Source organism: Corapipo altera, unplaced genomic scaffold (assembly GCF_003945725.1).
Source record: "Corapipo altera isolate COAL_440 unplaced genomic scaffold, ASM394572v1 48b, whole genome shotgun sequence".
In the NCBI taxonomy this organism is placed as follows: domain Eukaryota; kingdom Metazoa; phylum Chordata; class Aves; order Passeriformes; family Pipridae; genus Corapipo; species Corapipo altera.
This window is the reverse complement of record NW_020884884.1, coordinates 380,258-400,780: the sequence shown is the minus strand read 5'-3', so window position 1 is coordinate 400,780 and position 20,523 is coordinate 380,258. Positions and strand designations below refer to the sequence as shown.

The following is a 20,523-nucleotide window of genomic DNA, read 5'->3' as shown; positions in this document are numbered from 1 at the left end:
ATGGTAAAACAGGTGTGACAAAATCAGGATATGGCATGTGTGTGTGCCTGGGGCACCTTATCTTGGGGCTGAGCAAAGCAGCTCTGATAAAAGTAAGACTAATTATAATGTTTATCTCTATATTCCATCCTTAATTATGATACATCAGCACCTAGGCTGCAGTCAGTCAGGACAGGAAACTGAAATCTCAAAGTGTTGCAGAAAAAAATATATTGCCGCCCAAAAGAAAGTAAAATTTATGTCATTCTAAATAAAAAAACAAAAGAGGTGTTGTCACTGTCACACTCCTGAGATTCCAAGATAGTTGAAGCCCAGGCAGTTTCGGAGGGATTTTCAAACTTCTGTGTCCTTAGGTTAGTCAACCTCCCTATTTTTTCAAGATTCTGAAGTAGATGCCAAATACTGGTCTGATTTAGAGCCGAGCAACCTTAGAGTTGAAGCAGAGGCACAATGGTTTAACCTTGCTGTAACTCCCAGGAATAGGACTGGTTTGTATATTTTACTAAGGTCCTGGCACCATCGGTAGGATCAATTTGAGAAAAGTTGTCCTGCAAAATGAGATGGGTATGGTTTGCATTGGGCTGCTCACAAGTAAAAGAAGGGCTGTTCTCTCTTATTAGAAAGCTCTGCCTGAGGCAGGTAATAATGCCCAGTGGACAGATCAATAGCTAACCCTGGTAATAAATTAATAGTGTTTTATTCCAACTGATTTAGTGTCTCTCCTAAATGTGCTTTGTGATTGGATTAACTGCATAGTCCAAATTTAATTTTTAATAGATTCCAAAATACACCACAGACAGAGAAGTAGGGACATATAAAAACCTACTTATCACTCCAAGCTCCAGTCCATTCTACTTCACCCCAGGGGTTTCTAAGCCTCACTAGTTTCTCTGGCCGTCCTCGGTAACATACCTAAAAGATCACAACAAACAGAGCCTGAGCACTTCCATTATTCCAATCATCACAGGGCAATTGCTTTTCACACAGGATAAAACATGATTTGTACTTGAGTGATGCAGTCCATTACAGTTTGCAACAGTTAAAAGACACCTAGATGCCTTCTACCCTTATTTTACATTATCCTGTGCCACCAAGTGAACCATTAGCTGCAGCACTCACCATTTCATACCATGACAGCAACCTGCAAGGAAAAACATGAGCTACAAAACAGCAGAATATCTATATCCTCAAAAGCAGAAGACACTGCACAACACGGTAAGGTTGGAAAGAGGTTATCTGCATGGACATCTCTGTAATGATTCCAATTTCAGAGAAGCAGGAATATCTGGGGCTCGCTGTGAAGGTGAGACCAACAGCAAAGTTTATGAAAGAGACTTTTATTCCTTTCCTACCAATGCTGACTGGTAAAGTATTTGCTCCCACACACAGTATAAACACGTGGGAAATGGCTGCCTACTCTCCTGCTTCTCCTTTCTGTACCTTCCATTTTGGTAACAGCATGGCACACCTTTACATGTTGTATCCTAGCCGTTGGTACAATACAGGTTGCTGACTGCACATTATACTACAAGCACAGAGCTTCTGACCCGGCTAAGTACTGTAGGTACTTCCTTTTTTTCTCCACAGTAAGACATCAGAAAGTTGAAGGCACTGCAGTATTGCACCCCCAAGCTGTTTTGCACGATGGCCCCGGAGAGGCTGGCTTACCTCCTCTGCTCCAGTGATAGAATAAGCATGTCCTTTTACCAGCTTTAGACTTGTGATTGCTTCTATTTCAGCTGCAGCAGTTATCTGGGGTAATAAAAGTGTGCACATTTATGACTATATATTGTGTATGAATTCGACTTTCATGAACAACTTAATATGAGGGAAGACATCCAAAGTGGTATGCACAATGAATACCAACATTCTTGATGCAAAGTATATTAAATAAAGGTGAGACCTACAGCAAACACTCAACTCTACAGTTTCATGCCCCTTAATATGCAGCCCTAGCACAGAAGAAATTCAAAAATGTACAATGAAATCTAAATCTAAATCCAACTCCCAGATCAGGCTACAGACCCAGTCATCTGCAAAGACATGTTCATATGAACATAGGCCTAGCCTGCCTCAGCCAAGATCTCATATATCAAACTTTGAACTCTGGTAATTCTATATGCCATAAACCAGGATTTCAAACAAGATAATGAAACAGGATGTGAAAGATGTGAAATTTCCAAAACATGTTCAAACATCCTCTGTAACTTGAGAGTGTTTGTATTACAGGTGTTAATAATCTTTAGGACTGAAAAACAAAGCCAGAATCAGCCTACAGGCTCCAACAAAGTGTCTCAAAGAGTTTGTCTCTGGTAGTTGAGTGTCTGGAGCTGAAATTACACAAAATTTGAACGTGAAAAGATAGAGAATGAAAATGGAGTTCAAGAAGACCAGTACAGAAGAGCAGTTGGTGGTTCTAGGTATTATCCTATGCTATCTTGTAAATAGGGAGTCACGACAAGAGACGGCTATTTAGAACTTCATCCGAAGGTTTTGTTACTGAAATCAATAAAGGTCTGACATTAATTGTGGTTTGCTTTTATATCAGACCTTCCTACCTACATCTAACATTGATCTGAGCTTTTGTTACAGTATGGACCAGAGTCCTGAGAAGAGGAGGAAGGAGAGTAAAGCTTTGTCAGTCTCTTACATCGATGGAGCAGCCAAGCAGCGACCCAGCTCTCAGAGCCTTCTGGATGATTTGGTACAGGTTTGAAGGAGCCCTCCGCAGCTCATAGGACTCAGAGATGCCTCCAGTAAAATCCTCAAAGCCCTCCATAGTGGACCCTCCTGTGAGAGCTTCATAAGAGCCATTCAACCTGTGGGAGAGATGACAAGACCTATTCAAGGGATCATCTCCACCTGTAAGCACAAGGCACCGCAGAAAGAAGGACTTATCATTTAGTATCTCTCAGTCTGGGTGATCATCAGGGGCACCAGAATTAAAGCCTCTTGAAACAGACAGTTGGCAACACGCTTTATGGATCTAGAGGGAATTGTAAATAATGGGTGGAATGGGGGCTGCATTTGAATGAAGTGTGTGGTGACTAACATCACAATGCCTGGCCCACCAACAGCTGCACACCCAGGAGTGCTGCCTCCTGCTTAGCCACCATACTTGGCATAGGCCTTCTCCAGCAGCGCGCTCCAGAACTCGTTGCCTTCCTCGGAGTGCACGAAGACCAGCTTCCCATTCTTGGTGGGCAGCCTGTCGTCCACCACGACGTCCACCCACTCCCCGTACTGCCAGAACTGACAAAAAGAAGAAAGGAAAAGGTGGTGAGTGCTGGTGTGCCCATAATAGCTCCACACTACCATCCTCCCACCCCTTCACCTGTCATCGGTTCCTCCTGCATAAGTCACTGTAAGGTTTCATTCCCATGTTGGATTCCCCTCCTTTGTAATAGAGGCAAACTCCTCCCAGCCCTGTGGAGCGTTCAGCAGGCTTCTTAATGCTATATTAAATTTTGCTGATAGAGAATATTAACAGCATCTTGTTGCACATAACATCAAAAACACTCACTGTGCTCCATGCAGAGTTTACATGGTGGAGAGTCAAGAAAGCTAGTGTGTAGACAGGTTACTCTAAACTGTCTTAAGGCTCAATTCTTAAGAAGAAAAAACAATTCCCCTGCAAAAATGCTGCAAGGAGGGGTGATCTGAAGGGGAAGCACTCAATAGCACTAATCCCTTCTGTAAATACTGGGAAACGTGAAACGTTGCTAATGTTAAGTTTTGGCCTCAAAGCTAGCAATATTTATTCCAGAATTTGATGCAGTACTGAAAGGAGAGAAGATAATTCACACCGTAACACTCTAAGGTGAGCTGGTAAAAGGTATGTGTTTTATAAATCCTCTCCTCACCAGACCAGCTCCTTTCACTTTGCAGGGTGAATCCACACTGCTCACACCTGAGCCTAACCTCTACTCAAAGCAGGCTGGCTAAATCCCAACACACTGGGTCTGCAGGCAAGGAAATACAGGCATAACCACAGGGAGGGGAGGAGAAGGAATCACATTAACCTGAATTCACTCTCAACATTTGGCAGCAACAGAGTTTGGTTTGGGCTCACACAGCCTGATGGTTCAGCTGAGTTTAAAAAAACTGTTTAATTCCCCAGAGCCCTATCAGCTGTAAGACAGCAGAACCTAGCCAGTGAGCAGGTCTCATTTAATATTATTTAACTCTGTTCTTCTTTTCTTTCTCTCTCCTCCATCAATTTCACTTACACACTGTAATTCTTGACTATTTTGCTTGTTAAAACAAAAACCCCCAAACAATCTGCTTCTGGCTAAAGACTAGAATTTTCCTCTTTTATTCTCAATACCCTGTTCATATAGATACCTGGAAATGAAAGATTCCAGCATAGTCCTTCTGGAAACTCTGATCCTTGGGAACAACACGGTACAGAACATCTGGATTCAAAGTGAGAGATGCAATGGCAGCTAGGAGCCAGCAATCACCTAAAAACACACACGTTACAAGGCAGAAAAGTTTATTAATAAATAGGGGTTTTGCTAAGCTCATCCCCACACCATTAAGTCACGCTCTCACCTAGACTAAAATGCCAGCATTAAGAGCTGTGCATGGTCCTGCCAGACTCAGTATTGGTTCAGCAATCCATTCTTCCTTTGTTTGTTATCTCTTTTCCTCATTTTCCACTCACCCAAACCGCATAGGTACCTTGGGCCTCTGAGGCTGACCATGGTGGTAATTTTGATGGTCTAGTTCGTGCTTTGCTATTTTGATTTTTTAATAAATCTGTGAAAACAAGCTGCTTTGCTAAGCTTGTTAATGCCCTCAGGAGATCAAGAATGCAGCCAGAGGGGGAAGACATTTGGGGTACGTGGGTTGCAAAGCGTGGCTGGGCAGTACTTTGACTAAACTCAAGCCAGCAGACCTGGGGGAGACAAGGACTTAGAAGATGTCTGGAAGAGGGCAAAAGCTCCTTGTTTATAGAAGGATGGTGGGACTTCCATTCCTATCTTTTGGAGAATATTCAATGGACAGCAGGAACATTTGGGGGCCTATTTCTTCAAAGGTCTGAACTTGAACCAGCACAGCAGGGCTACTACCAGAGATTTGCCCAGGAGTGTAATGGAAGCTGAAGTCTCCTGTGACCTTTGCAAGGAGGTGAGTGCTTTCTCTGGCCCACTCCTCATCCTGGAAAGGCTGGCCATGCCCAGCCCTCTCTGGAGCCTGCGTCTCACAGCTGGAGCTGTTTATTGGGTTGGTTGCCCAGTAAGCAGAAGGTGGTGCCCCTGGGAAACTCAGTGACTCACAGGTTTCTTTCAGTGTTTGCATACTGCAAACAGCAGGAGGAACTTTCGTGATTCTGTATTATTCTGAGGTGTGCAGAAAGTCTAGGAAAACAAAACTGCTCTGAAGGTACAACATTTTCCTGGTTCCCTGTGGATTATCTGTGCCAAGACATAGTTTCTTTGTGCAGGTGCATATTCTGCAGAAGGAATTGGCATAACAGCTCTTGCATCAGAGGAAATAAGCTAATTGAGAAACCAAGGAAAGAGTTTAATCTGTAGCATGATGGAATACCCTAGAGCAGCAGTTAATTCTTTATATTGACTCAGACTTTATGATTTAGTTTCATGATGAATACAACTGCAAAAGTAAGATATGGAAGCTGGGTGCTCTCTGTTACCTGTACCCCACTGGAGGGCACCCAGATGCCTCCTGTGAGCTGAGCAAGAAGCAGCTGTTTTGAGTTAGGCAAGCAGGGACTTTGGAAACACCCGTGAAGAAGTGCCCCTGGTATGATGACCTGTAACCATCTGAGCTGGCTGATGGCATTATGGATCCAAAACCATGACCTACCCAGTGTGCCAGCTCAGGCATTTCCAAAGAGGAGGGAAAACCCAGGATTAGTATGTGAAATGCTGCTTGAGCCTTCACCCAGGTTTGCTCTGCCTTATCTTGGCTGCCACATTCAGGAAAGAGCATTCAAGCTGGAAAGGGGCAGAAAATGACTGGATTACCCGTTTCTCCCCATCCACCTGCATTTCTTATGAGAAGAGGTTAAAAAAAATTGTCCTGCTCATCCTACACAAGTGGTGTTTGAAGAAGTGTGAAGCAGGTTAAATGCTCCTTTGCAGAAAAGCTCTTTGAGGCAAGACCTCTTAGTTGAAAGATAATATTTCCTTTGCAGAAGAGAAGATAAAATAAAAGGGTTGTGACATGTTTAAAGTGGAAATTGAGAAAAATTGGTGCTGTGCATAAAGAGAGTCCAGAAGAGTCAGCCTCTAGAACAACTATGAGCAAAAAACCTTCTCAAGCTCATCTTCAAACAAATTATTTTACAAGCTATTTTTCATTCTGTGGGAGAGGAAGCTGGTCTGGAAGTTTCCTCCCACCCTTAGGTACCTATGTATAAAATAAGAAAAATTATGAGAGCACAAGGTGTGGGGGAAAAAAGGCTTTAAGGACCTCCTCTGCCAAGGAAATGTTGATGTAGGGAAAAATGAGTCTAAGATCAGATCTGCTTTGTGTTTATTTCTTTGAGGTTTTCCTTGGTACAGGTGTATGCCTTAAGCTGTTACGATTTTGTTTTCCTTGGAGAGGTAGAAATAATGGTGATAAGTGTGGGGAAAGGATTTTCAGGGGAGGAAGATGAAAAGCCTTATCAAGTTAGAACCAAAATCCTCATTTTCTCAATTACTCCAAATTTTCTTGCTGCTCTGGCTGTTCCTGGTATGCTGTGAAGTGCAGAACATTATTTCTGAGAAGGTGGCAATATGGGGGACCCCAGTGTCCCTGTCGTGTCCCTCCACCCCCGCTGAGGTCAGACAAGGCCTGCAGCAGTGACAAGTTGGTGCTCTCCCAATGTGCAACACGTGGAAGGGTTTCCCCTTCCTGGTCCAGGCCAAGATTTTATAGTCAGTGAACAAGAAACTACTGCAGGCTTTGCTGAAGATGGTGTATGTTTGATGCGCAATTAGGCAGAAGATTCAGTGAAATGAGGGGGGTTTCCTTAAATATGTTATTTACTTCCCTGACTCAGAACTGAACAATTTCAGAATCTCAACCCCATAAGATGCCAAATGCAGCGTGAAATCCTTTACAGCTATCTTACAGCATGAATTAACTTCTCATAGTCTGGGAGAGTGAGTGATGTGGGTGCTCCTGCCTCTCTCAAACACACCATGCAGTCCAACCTCCCAGGGAAGCATTTAGGGGCAAGTCTGCTCAAAGCAAGCCTGGAAAGAATTGTGCTGGAAGAATTGCAGCGGTGAACTTGGCCTTAAAAGTAGCTATGCCTGCCTTAAGCAATGCAGAGTCCTGTCTCTAAACCTTACTTTGGGGCCTAATATCTTTGACTAAGCTTGTGCCTGAACAAATATCAACCGTGCCTTCCGAAAGGAACTAACTGGGAATTGGCTGCTCTGCAGTAACTTGATAAAAATGAAGGTTTGCATGGGGTGTCTGAATGTAGATGGTTGGGGGGCATCTTTATGTAGCAGTGATGCATGACATTCAAGCTCCTGTGATATTTATTTTAAGACAAATTAAAGAGGATGTAGAAATCTCTCCATACCAAGGAGCTTCCATGATGGAGCCTAAACTGCACAGTTTGCCTCTTACCTTCTTATACACCACAATGGGATCATGGCCTATTAATAAGCCTTCTCAGCCCCACTGGATAATAGATTACTAGTTCTAAAAAAGTACAGCTTGACAGTCCATGTTCCTTTTTTCAAAGTTTAACATAATTTTGTCAGCAATAAATTTTGGCGTTTTGTTTGTGATTATGACAAAAAGACAGTGCAACAGCACAAGTTCCCTAGATAGACAAATTATATAGGACCACTCAAACTTGCCCTGATTCGGCTAAAGGTTATGAGTAATCTTTCAAACTGTAAGGAAATTATTTTATTCCTTTCCAAAAAAGTGATTTTTTTGAGGGAAAGGAAAAGAGCCAATTGACCAATTAATTAAATTAATTATTTAGAATGTATTTCCAATAAACTTATCATCTGAAAAATGACAATATCAAAAAGCATGTCTGCTCACTCTATGTGTTTGAAGTTGTAGCCTTTTAGCTTATAAAAAGAATTATTTTTCTAAAAAACCCTCTCAACATTAGCCCTGTGAAGCTATATCACCTATGGGCATATAGCTGCTTCTGCTCAGTCTCATAGATCATGAGCAGAAGTTTCAGACAAGTGCCAATTACAGTGTTTGCTGTTGCTGCTGCATGTCCGAAAAAAAAGAAGCCAGCTCGATGCATGGATATGAAGTTATTTGAAATGGTCATAAAGGGCAATTTATTTATTTATTTTTTATTAAGCAATTCTAACCTTGAGTTTGTGGTGGAAAGGGTAAACATGAATCTTAGCTGTGCCTAGCTCCTGTGTCTGTGTCCATATACAGAGAATTACTTTGACTGTTAGTGCACTTGAAATAAAATCACTTGCTGCTCACAGATGTACTGAGATGGCTCGTGTTCTCAGTGCTACTCAGTCACCTCCTGGTTTAGAGAGATAATCGAATTGCTGCAGAGAATACTGAATCCTCGGTGACCTGGGAGCTGAGCGACTCCTCTGTATTGATGATGTTTACCCAAGCATGCTGCACTTGCAGAGGCCATAAAATAAATGAGAAATTTGATTAGTTTCAGTTGCTACAGAGCAGTGCTCGGTTTTTGTTCAGCTACCATTGAAGTGTCTAGACGCAGAATATCTGAACTCTTCTTTGACCTAGAGATGGTGAGTTTTAGCCAAAAGTCCAAGTGTTTGGTTCCAAGATCTAACTGGACAGCACAAAGGCATTTCTGTCCTGACTGTATTCTGGCTTATTGCTATTTCAGTGATGCCTGGTGTTCAGAAGGGATCCAAATACAATGCTCTGGCTCTTGCCTCCCGGATTGTCAAGCAGCATTGACTCTCAGCTTTAGTCTCTGCTGGAAGCCCTTCTTCAGAGCTCATAGTACTTGGGGCATCATACCAGACATCAAGGAAGCACTGACCCACTAGCTTATCATTTATAGCAATGCAGACTGCCTCTGCTTTGAGATTTCTAAAGGCTTCCTGAGGTTTTCTATGGAAATGAATTATGCTCTGCAGCTGTGTACAGAAAGGCAAAGGAGAACCCAGCAAAGGAACAGGCTTTCTTCTCTTTGAGGTCTCAGAGTTCTCAGTGAATGTATTTTTTGACAGCTACAAGATATATCTGCTAAAACTCCAATGCCCCTTAGCCACGGCACTGAACGTCAGAAGGGCCATACATTAACATCTAACAGCAAAATAAGTGAACAAACCCAATATTATTAAGTACTGTCCTACCTACACCCGCTTCATAGGTTCCCTCAACAGGTATCAGATCTGTCTCAGAGCTGTCAGGCTTTGGTTTGTTCTGTACCTGTAATCTCTTTAAATCTGCCTGTAGGACAAAACATGCACAAAGCATGCATGGGGTGGGCTCCTCAGCTGGTGTGAACTCATGTATCTGCCTTGGCTTCAGGGGACTCCTCCAGCTGACAGCCCGGGCCAAAGGAGCTGCAGTGCCTGGAGTAGCCTCTGAGCATTCAGAACAAAAGGCAGCTCATGAATATAAATAGTGTGGATCTGGAAAGCTAATATTAAACTGAGGGGTTTTCAGTATGTTTTATATTATTAAAATTAAATTTATGCCACTTGCTTCTTAAGAACTTCTGCAAACAGTTCTAATGTTAACTTATTCAGATAGCTGCAAGAAAACTTCATAAGTCACCTTTAATAACTAAGACTATGTGACTGCATTTCAAGTTGTTACTAGGCTATCAAAAAGATACGGTTCAAAGAACGTTTAAAATATTTCAGGTCTTTCAAGTTCCCATCAAACTTCCCAAGCTGATATTCATCTAGCTTACACTGTTGTCAAAGAAATAAGTTTAATGGAGTGAGACTAACTCTGTTTTTTCTTGTTCCTTTTGTTCATATAAACCCAGACCTGCAGTTTTATTTTTAAAAGAAAAGAAACATGTCAGAAAAGATTATTGAAAATAGGCTCTATTTCCCTCAAGGACTTGTTAACCGGTCACATACGTGGCTTATGTAAATATGTAATAAGGGTCTGTTTCAATTGAAGTGTTTTACATGAGGGTTTTAGTAACAAGGACTTTGATATTCAAGGTATTGGATCAAATACCAAAAAAGCTTAGTATGCCTCGGAGATGTAAAGCAAACACCTGAACGCTAGAAGGGAAGTTCCATGTCTGAAGTTTGTTTTTGTGAAGGGTCAGTGTGTGTAGAAGCAATTGTAAGCAGCCTTACAGAAACAAATTGGATTATCTTTTTTTTTCTTGGTGAGAGAGTAAGAGAGAGAAAAGCAAGCTCCTAATAAAAGCAGAATTAGATTTTGGGACTTTTCTTCTAGGTTTGGAGCAGCTTTCAGAACTAGCACTTGGGGTACTGCCCACCAAAAGCTGGCCTCGGAAAACCCAGAGCCAGACACTATCCCCAGATTCACAGGAGGAGTTTGGGTCCAGTTCTGTTGTTACCACTATTTGATGGATTTTGGCAGCAGTCTCTAATGAAAGCCCATTGAGCATAAAGAACTGGGACTCCACAGAGACATTCAGCAGGTGACAGAAGTAGAAAAGTACTCAGAGTATTTGTATTCAGTTTCCAGGCTAAACACAAATAACACATTGACCTCTTCTAGTTTAAGAATAGGTGTGTAAACTGTCAAGGAAAATGAGGTTTTATGTCAGGCATGTGATCTTTTTTTTTGTTTTAATGCTATTATAGAAACTTCCCAAATAGAAGGTGACAAGAAATGTCTCTTTTATTACTTATCTGAACTGTTTTCCTAAAATAGAGTAAGTGATCTCCCCAGCATCCACCAAATAAATATCCTGGAGCAAGTATATGATTGGGCATTGTATTTTTAGCATTTGGAGTATAAGCCCACACACCAGGGAATTTTTCAGCAATTGCTTTAATGGTGCTGTGTTTACAAGACCAGCATTGGTATTATTTATTGCCAATGACTTGCAGAAATTGTTTGAATCTCATTTGCACAATGGATGGGCTGGAAAACCAGTGAGGTCAGGAGTACTGCAGTTAGCAGCACAGGAGGGAGAAAGGCTGATTTCTCTGTGTCTAATCTATCAAATTCTCATTACAAGAGCTTCAGCCTTCCGCCTCTATATGTAGTCAGGAGAGGTTGCTGCTGCTGTCTTCTGCAGCTGGATCTTATCAGTGAAGCAGGCAGGGAAGGCAGCTGCTGCAGCAGCTATTTGAGGGGGGAATCAAGTCCCTTTACAGCTCCCTTCTGGCCGCTTGCACAGCAGCTCTGTTAAGCCAGTGGTAAGCACTGGAGAAAAACGTGTAAGAATGTTTTACTGTGATGGATCTCTAGGAGAGGATGAGTGCTGCCTGAGAGACATCTCCTCTGCATCAGGCCTTAATTTGGGGAGCTGAGCGACACTGTCTTTTCTGTCTGAGCTTGCATGGTGTGGCTGGTGGCTGGTTGCTCCTGTCCCCACTCGCAGCTCTATGCCAAATGCTGTACAAGCAGAAGGAGCATTCAGCATGAAGGCCTTGGAACGTTTTGCTGTGGTGGATCATATTATGAGGTTTATGTGCTCTGTTCATTTTTTATTATGTGGTCTTTGTTTTTAACTCCTGCCTGGACCACCCTGCTCGGCACAAAATGGTCACAGACCCAGCCTCTCTACTAAACCTGTTCCTGCTCTATTCCTTGGTTGTTGTGTATTTGTTTTGTGTGAGGCTGGAACTTGCTCTGCCTCCCAGATAAAAACCCATAGGGACTAGGCTACAGGGGAAAATTTCCCTGGTGTCCCTTGTCCCCAGAGTCTTTGAAGCTGCTCTTGCTGGGATGGGCACAAAGCCCACTGTCTTGCTTTGGCACAAGTGTTCTCATGATTAGGTTGGTGTCCAACTCTATCTTAAGATGTCAAGAGCAAGCCAGTCTTCTGCTCTACATAATTAGCTTCCCTCCTCCAGGAGGCAGTTTGCTGTCTTCCAACTTTGACATAGCTCTTACAAGCCCATATATATACACCCTGTCTCAGGTAGCAATGCTGGTACATGGGTCCCCTTCTTGGGTGTCTGCCTCTCTCCATACTACATCTGGGAGATAGCCAATAAAATAAAATGGTCCATGTACGAGGAACTTTTAAATGAATCTGCATTTTTTTTCTTCTTACAAAACAAAATTCAGAAGGGCTGTACATACCCAGCTCTCCTTGGCAGACATCTGTTCGGGTAGCTCCTCCAACTATAAACTGAGGGTTGGCACATAATTCCTGAAAAGACATAATTTCAGAGTTTGCATCACCCTTTCTGGTCTGAGAAGTTCCCTTTTCTTGTTCCTTGTTTCAATATTCAAAAAATATTAAACACTTTCAACATTTCTTATAAAATATATCTTTTCTCTTCTCTCTGATTAACATGGTCCCAGAGCAATGCTTCTGTAAAAACATGAGGACTGCTTGTATTTTTGAGGCAAATCCTGCTACTTGAGACTGTCAGTGATATTAGTGAGAATTTTTGCTACTGTGGAGACAGGCAAAAATTCAACCTCAGCATTTCAAACTTGCTCTATCTTGCTGAGATTTTGGTCCGAGCAGTGCAAGTGAGTTTGTGACTGTTGCTGCTGCCTGTGCCACTGGAGCTCTGCTGAGTTTCCACTGCCAACAGCGTGGAGGATGTTCCCCAACCCTGACCCCGCTTCCTGGGAGGCCAACCACGCAAATGCTTTTATTAGCAACAACCCTCCTTTCTTCCTGGCCCTTTGGGGACAGCCAAGTAGGTTATGGCAATGACTGTCACTCCTGTCCCAACTCTGAGCTCTCCAACAATTCATGGCCTATATTAGGAAGTTAATATTGTCTCTCTAGAGACAAAAACCTTCTCTGTTTTCTTGAGCATTTTCCACGAGCTTCTGGATGGCAGCAAGGGGTAGTTTATAGGAAGCCTAACTTGGCAAGCAGGGCTGAGGACAGTTTAGGCAGTCACTGGCTCTCACAGAGAGCAGAAGTTGTCAGCTTTGGGAATCCTGTGGAGAGACAGGGGCAACCCAGGACTACTTGTGTGCATGTGTCTGACAAAGAGCCAATTTCCTCTTGCAATAGGTGGCATCTCAGCTACCTCTTTTTTGCTTCTGTTCAGTGGATAGGAGTCAGGAGCAGGTTACCCACCACACAGAAATAGGGGTTTTGTAGGTTTTTCTCTCCTCCCTCCAAAGCAGTGTACCTGGTGTCAGTCAGCTGCATATGACTTATTACTCACCTAGACACCTGTCCTTTTTGAGCCACTCCTAAGTGCCACATACACCTTTCACAGAGCTGACTTTCCACCTTTTCTCTTTCTATAAACCCACTGTTGAAATCAGAAAATAAGTCTGTGGTGGCAGTGTCTGACACTCGCTGTCCACAAAGCAGCAGTCGCAGTGTGACGGGGGTTGATATTAGCAGATATTTGTTTTGCAGGGGGCACTTCTCCAGCAGGTTTCCTCCCAATTACCCACTGGATGCAGACAGGAAAGTGAGTGGTGATCCTGTCAGCCTGCAATCACAGGCAGAGTTTGCAGATGGAAACCTGCTGACCAGTAGAAAAAGTCTGAGAAATGAGCAGGGTGTGGCCTCCAAGAGGAGTCACCCACAACACATAAAAGCAGATCAGATCCAGGTTCCTCCGAAGAGAGCAAAGCAGAGAGTTTGTGTCACCTTGCAGCAGGGTTGGGCTCTGACCCCTGCATAGGGATAAGCCAGTGGGTCCCAGTACTTGTGGACTAAGTGTCCATAAATTGCTTGTGTCTCTGCTGAGTGCCGGGAAGGCAGAGGGGTCCCATGAGGGCAGGTCTCTAGCAGGTAGGACTGGAACATTTAACCCTGTTGGATTTCAGACCTCAGTTATTACTTACTTTGATACGTTTGTGGATGTCTGTGCCTGCAGCAGGCTCAATGTTGTAGCCCAAGTCTAATTTAATGAGTTTCCTGAGGCTGACCTTCTCCAGAAGGAGAGGCAAAGCCAAGAGACACATCCATGGTACTTGTTTCTGTAACACCTGGGTGCCAGAGTAAGGTGCTTATGGACAAATGGGGTTGCTAGGGTTATTAGGCCTGGAGTTATTAAACCTGCAAATTTCTGTTTCTCACTTTTCAGGTGAAAAAACCAATAAAAATCAAAGTCTTGAAATCTATTGTTCTTCTCATTTTCCTTGCCCCCATCAGAGGGAGGTAAGTCGCTTGGAGATTTTTCCTTCCTTCCTCAGTTTTTTAATATTTCTTGATGTTACAAGAAGGGCCAAAATGACAAAGGAGGAGCAAAGCAGAGACAGAAACAAATGACTGAAAAATGAAAGTGCAGAAAAATCTCTGAAGCCCTGATTTTGCAGTTTAAAAAAAAAAAATCATCACCTAATCTTTTCTGATGAAAATTACTTTCTTAAAATCAGAGACCATTTGTAGGATATATGTATTTGGGTAATAGCAATTCCAGTCAATTGCTATTTAACTGTTATATGTAGCTTGAAGTGAGACAGAGGATTTTATTTACATATTAGCCTGATTTCCTGAGGTGCACAGTGGCAAGACCCTGGTGTGGTTACTTTTACAACTGATGGTTGATGGCTCCGGAGGTGCCCCATGGTCTGTCTGGATACACATGGGGCTTTTCAATCCATCTCTGGATTGCACCCTGGACTTGGAGCTCTGAGGATCTGGGACGGACAGGAAGGAAGCCTGTTCCCATGAAGCAGGTTCCCACAGACTCCTTGCTTTATAACGGGCTTAGAAGACAATGATATTTTTTTTCCCCACCCCCTTTCCAGCCTTTCTTCTGCCAATTGTGGAGGTAATGCAAGACAGAATTAAAGAAGAAAACATACATGAATAGTGGATATTCAGGCTCACCACTGCTTTAGCATGCATGTTCAGGTGGGCTTTGATTAGATTTGAACCCAGTAAAATAGATGCTCTTACCGTGGGGCGCTTCCAGATTATCCCCTGGGTTTTGAAGGAGTATGGTCCCAGGTCCCGGTAGCCCAGAGCAGAGGGACAGGCTGGGAACTCCTCATCTTTGAACAGGGTGCCAGTCTGCAGGCATTGCTGCTTCAGGGCTTCATAGTCCTGCTCCAAATACTTGATGGCATTCTTGTTGGATCCGAGCCCATCCGCCACTGCTCTTTCTTGGCACAGCCTTGCCGCGACCCTGGACATGCCTGCCCACCCTCCCAGTGTGTGGTGCAGCTCTGTCTTTGCCTCCTGGGAGAGGAGGTCAGTATAGGCAGGTAGCAGGCTCGGGTGGAGCCAAGGACTGCTCTAAGTACTCCAGCAGCCCTGGAGGGAGGAGGCACCAGAAGTGCAAATATGTACCTGAGAGACACAGGCAGGAGCTGGCGGGAGCCACAGCCAGCGTGGCTGGGATTGTGGGCACTGCCTGGTGCTACTCCCATGCTATTTGCTTTTTTTGCAGTCCCTTTTTAAAGTACTCTTTTAACAAGGAGCAAGGGAAAACAATGTTTTTGCAGACACACCTGTTTACACATGGAAAATGATTGTGTGAGTTTAGTGTGCTGAAAGTCAGGTTTGAGGATCAGTACTTTAAAAATCCAGGTGAAGATGGTTTAAAACTCCTTTCCTCCTTCTGAGGTTGGACTCTGTGCTGTTGGAGGGTTGTACAGCCACAAAACCTGGAGCTGGGCATCTGTTGCTACAGCTTACACGGCTATGGAGATGCCATGGAGCTTTAAAGCTAGGGAAAAGTTGAACACACTTTTGGCTTAAGTGATAGGTATTTTCAAAAGCACCCCTCTCTTTAGTACTCTCAAAGCAGTAGGAATTTTTAATTTAATTTATTATCAATAAAAGGTGTGAACTTGACAGAATTAAAGCTGACCACTTGACTACATGAACTGCAGAGGGCAAGGATACAATCCAGGGGCATGACCTAGGCCAAAAATGGGAAATTGTTTCACCAGATAGAACGTAAGCCCTGCTATTCATGCCCAGTCTGAGCTTGGGCAGAAATTACCTTCCCCATCTCAGCTAGTGAGAAGTCAGCCATCCTATTTACAGTTTTTTGGTGGTATTTCCTGCATATAAATATTTACAAGCAAAAAAAAATTATGGTGTAAAAGGCTGTATAAAACCTTTAAAAATAGTGGTTCCTGTTCTCGTAGTAGAAAAACTCCGTGTTTCTAACTTAGAAACCCCATTTTGTACTGACACAGGGGTGCACACCACCCTGGAAGGTGGCTGAAAATGTCTGTAGGTTCAAGAACTGAAGGAAGAAATATTTTACGTGGAGCACAGCTGCTCTCTGCTGTCTTCCTATATAATGGCCAGGATTCCCCAGCAAAGCCCACTCCATGTCCAGCAAAAAGCTGGGTAAACAGTGACTTTGTTTGCCAAAGAGCATGTTTGATGACTACCCCTTGGTAAATTTAGACAGAAGGTGTGGGGAAGGGAAGAGAGAATTTTTAAGGACTGAAACTTGTTGAGATAAGGTGTTCAAACAGAGGCTAGCTGAGTTGCTTGTCTGCAAATATTTGAAGAGAGGGACTGCAAAGGAGGAAACAAAATTACTTGGTCAGTTCCAGGTGGGCACAGGTAGTGAAGGCTGGGATGAGGGAATTAATATATCAGCTACCCCAAAATTAAACTAGTACTGTTGAAATCGAGTAAAGGAGAAGGATGGCTAGCTTTTTATCCCTGTTACATTTCAATACTTCTATGCATGTCTGTGTACTGAACCAGAGTGAGGAGCAGAATAATAAAGCATTGAGGTGACAGTTTTTTTCTTTACAGGGTGCAATTTTTTTTTCCTGATAAATAGACCCACCCTGAGGTACCCACTTTCTTTGCTGTAAGCACAAGCTTTGGCAAGATTCTTCGTGGAAAAGTATGGTGCTCCAGCAGTTGGAAAAGGCCATTTTGATCAGGAATCTTCTGTTCTTCCATGTATTTTTTGAGAAGTACAGTTGAAACGCTGTGTGCTCTGTAACTCCAGTTGCCACCAGACACGAGTAGGCACAGCAGAGGTGAACATCATCAGGGTATTACAATATAAGGCAGAGAAATTTTAGGAGCACCTCTCCTATGAAGACAGGCTGAGAGAGTTGGGGTTGTTCAGACAACAAAGGGGGAAAAAAGAAGGCTCCAGGGAGACATTATAGCACTTTGCAGTACCTAAAGGGGGCCTAGAAGAAAGCTGGAGAGTGACTTTTTACAAGTGCATGTAGTGATAGAACAAGGGGGAATGGCTTTAAAGTGACAGATAGGAGGTTAAGATTAAATATTAGTTAGAAATTCTTGACTGTGAGGGTGGTGAGGTACTGGAACAGGTTGCCCAGAGAAGCTGTGGATGCCCCATCCCTGACAGTGTTCAAGGCCAGGTCAAATCAGCCTTTGAGCAACCTGGTCTAGTGAAACATGTCCCTGCCCACAGCCCCGGAGCTGGAACAAGATGACATTTAAGGTTCCTTCCAATCCAAACTATGATTCTTTGAAATACAATCAGATTTTAATAATAAATTTCAGTATATGTCCTATAGAAATTTTTCTGTCCTGTACCTCACATTTGGAAAGCGGCTGAGGACAACCATTTTCTCTGGGGAGTATTGGACCAGATAACCACCCACTGTGTCCACCACTGCCCTCTGCTCCTAGTGATCTGTAGCACAACAGTTCAAATCCATTCTTCCAAGCTTGATTAACAGCAGCATGAGTTGTTTTGTGTAGAAAGTGATACACAAGCACCATCTAGAGGATACAAAGAAGAGGAAAAGATGAGACTATAGTTGACTACAACAACAGCTGTAGATAATAGTATAGAGGGAAAAGCTTTCAGGTTCCCCATGACTCTCCAAAACTGCTGATGAAGTGACATTAACCTCTAGGGAAACATGAACCAGAAAAAAAATAGGTTTAACAATTAACCTGATTTTTCTTGCTTCTGGGACTTGCAGAATATTTTTGCCTGGCTCTTCCTGCTTTCCTTCCCCTCTCTCCCTTTCTTGACAATAGCAAGAGGGTGAGAAAAATAGGGAAGAACAAAATAAATCAGGAAAATGCATCATCTAGGTTTCAAAGAAAAGTCTGCAAATTCTATGCAGTCAAGACTGTTCTGCATCTTTATAGAGAAAAGTGGAAATTTTTAGAAGAAATTAACTGCCAATTACCTAGCAGTTCTAGATACATTTCTGATATAGTGCATTAGAGAGAACTGAAATGGCTCTCCTGTACTGCAGCACTTTACTAATGAGGATTAAAGCTGCTTAGTTGTATTGTAGACCCTGCAGCATGAAAATGGATTAGTTCAATTTAGAAGCTTGGCTTCTCCTATTCTGGATGTATGGGCTCCTACCCACCCTATTACTGTGAAAATGGAGAGACTATTAATAGTCAACCTAGTGGGAGCTATGAAAGGTCCTAAATGTTGTCTATAAGGTTATTGTTTTAGAGGTTGCAATATTTTACCTAAGTGTTTGAGGAGGGGAGAGAAGGCTTGCTACAAGCTGAAGCCTAGTGGGTTCCCTATAGGGAAACACATTGAAATTAGCTGTGATCCTGCCTGACTGTTTTATAAATGCCAGAAAATTGTTGGTGCCTGAAGAGGAGGAATATGACATACTACAGTGGTAATGCCTGCATGCCAGGTGTGAAGCTCCACAGCACAAGTGAGCTGCTCCAGGAGTGATAGTTCAGCACTGTAAGGAGCTGGAAAAGACAGATGCGCTTTTCAGGGTGATCCAGGTCTTTCTGACACCTCACACTGTGTTGGTTGGCGCTGCAGCCAGTCTTGTGATGTTAAGGAAAGATCAATACCTCTCCAGATTCCAGATCCAGACAGGAAAGCAATTGCCTTGTGAAACATCATCACTGCTACTGCAAGCCTGGAAAACCATCCTCATCCTAGTGAGGACAGGGCAGTTCCTGCAAAGAAGAACAGAACCCCTGCAGGTACATGGCCCCATTTCTTCCTTCCTGAGCTGTTGGCAAGTTGCTCCCCATTGTTCCCCAATATCTGAGTATGGTGGAGGGCAGATGAGCAGGAGAGAGGACGGATATTGCAAGGCAGAGCAGCTCTGAGCTACTCACAACTGCTGAGTGTGGACATACAGGGAAGCAGAAACCCATTCTGCCTGGAAATCCATGCTGCAAGTGGCAACTGGATGCTTCTTATCAGGCACCAGCATAAGCTGCAGCAGTAACAGCTGAAACCACTTTACTTGTGAAATGTGAGAGTTGGTGACTCCTTTGAAGAGCTGCAGGTGTGCAGGGAGATTAAGAAAAAGTCAGATTTCTTTTTCCTTCTGAAGTTGCCTGGTTTTAGGGAGACAGGAGTGGGTAACTACTCTTGGCACTGCTATTTTATCTCAGAGCATTACACTAGTCTCACAGTCAAATGGAAATCACACCTTTCTTTAAAGAAAATGGGCATATTGTGTGAGTATGTAGAAGATCAAGGAACTGGCTCCTGTAGTCCTCAAAAGAACTTCCCTCCCTCTAACTGCGGAGTCATCCACATCTGCTGCTGGGCTGGAAGCAGGTGACTTGTTGATTTAACTGCAGAGGTCTTTGTGGGTAGGCTGTTCAGGTGGCTGCTGGGATGACCAACTTCCCATATAGTAAGAGAATTTCTGTATTACACCAACATATCCTTATCTGTCATTAAACCACTGGGGACACTACAGTCCCTATATGTTTGGGACCAGTCTAACAAACCATGATGTCAAATATACCTCTTCCCTGCGTTGCCCCAGGTACCTCTCCCACTGCCTAATTGAATCCTTGCTGGTTCAATTTCTTTCTGTCTTTGCTGTCATCTGTTCATCTCCTTTTCTGTTTGGCTTAGTCTCAAGTCCCATTGCACCACAGAGACTCTAAGAAAACTCTGGTAACTCTGATTGAACAGAGCGACCACATAACATGTTTGTACACACTTGATATTCTTGACTGTTGTCCAAACAGAGGCTGTTGACATACAGCCAGCAGACCCCAGAGTGGTCTGTGAATATCGTCTATGGGACGCAAGGGAGATGACTAAGAAAAGCAAAGTAATCACATTACGAACTTCAACCCAGCTTAAACTTCTGCATCTGCTGGAAAATGGCTCCAGTAGAGGAGTTCACAAACCAAATCTGGTTTTGTGGGTCATTGGTTTGAACTGACACTGTTTTGCTTTTAGCCTGACTCTTGAAAAACCAGACAAGTCTGACCTGTGGCAGCTGTACAGAATTGAACCACTGTGTGGAGCCAAATAAACACTTTTTGAGCAGCTCTACAGCTCCTAGATCTGTCTGGGATGTTGGGATACAACACTCATGAGTTACACTCCTGCATAGTGAGGTGCTGTTATCTTCCAGTCTCCTGGTTCAGTAGAAAGCCTTGCCTGTGAGATAATTCAGCAGTGCCTAGTGAATATAAGCAGTTTAGCAAAACCATCCTCCAGTGTCATACTGTGTCTTGGTTGAGCTTCAGCAAAGCCATGCTGGAGACCTTGGCTAACAATGTACCAGTAATTGGGTGCACACAGCATGTCCCAGCTCCACTTAGAG

The 20,523-nt window shown here is 43.3% G+C and overlaps 1 protein-coding gene across 2 annotated transcripts in view; it reads right to left on the bottom strand.

The window, feature by feature from the left end:
- The window catches only part of LOC113946341 (calpain-8-like), a 29,594-nt gene extending 14,397 nt beyond the window's left edge, over positions 1–15,197 (bottom strand). For both annotated transcript variants that reach the window (XM_027641490.1, XM_027641491.1), the window contains exons 1-7: positions 14,945–15,197; positions 12,196–12,265; positions 4,345–4,463; positions 3,119–3,252; positions 2,651–2,819; positions 1,669–1,752; positions 827–912 (exon numbers count right to left, since the gene is read on the bottom strand). In XM_027641490.1, coding sequence (XP_027497291.1) covers positions 827–912; positions 1,669–1,752; positions 2,651–2,819; positions 3,119–3,252; positions 4,345–4,463; positions 12,196–12,265; positions 14,945–15,181 — 899 coding nt within the window. In that variant the 5' untranslated portion in view covers positions 15,182–15,197. The remainder of the gene's footprint in view (positions 1–826; positions 913–1,668; positions 1,753–2,650; positions 2,820–3,118; positions 3,253–4,344; positions 4,464–12,195; positions 12,266–14,944) is intronic.
- Between the last annotated feature and the right edge of the window lie 5,326 nt (positions 15,198–20,523).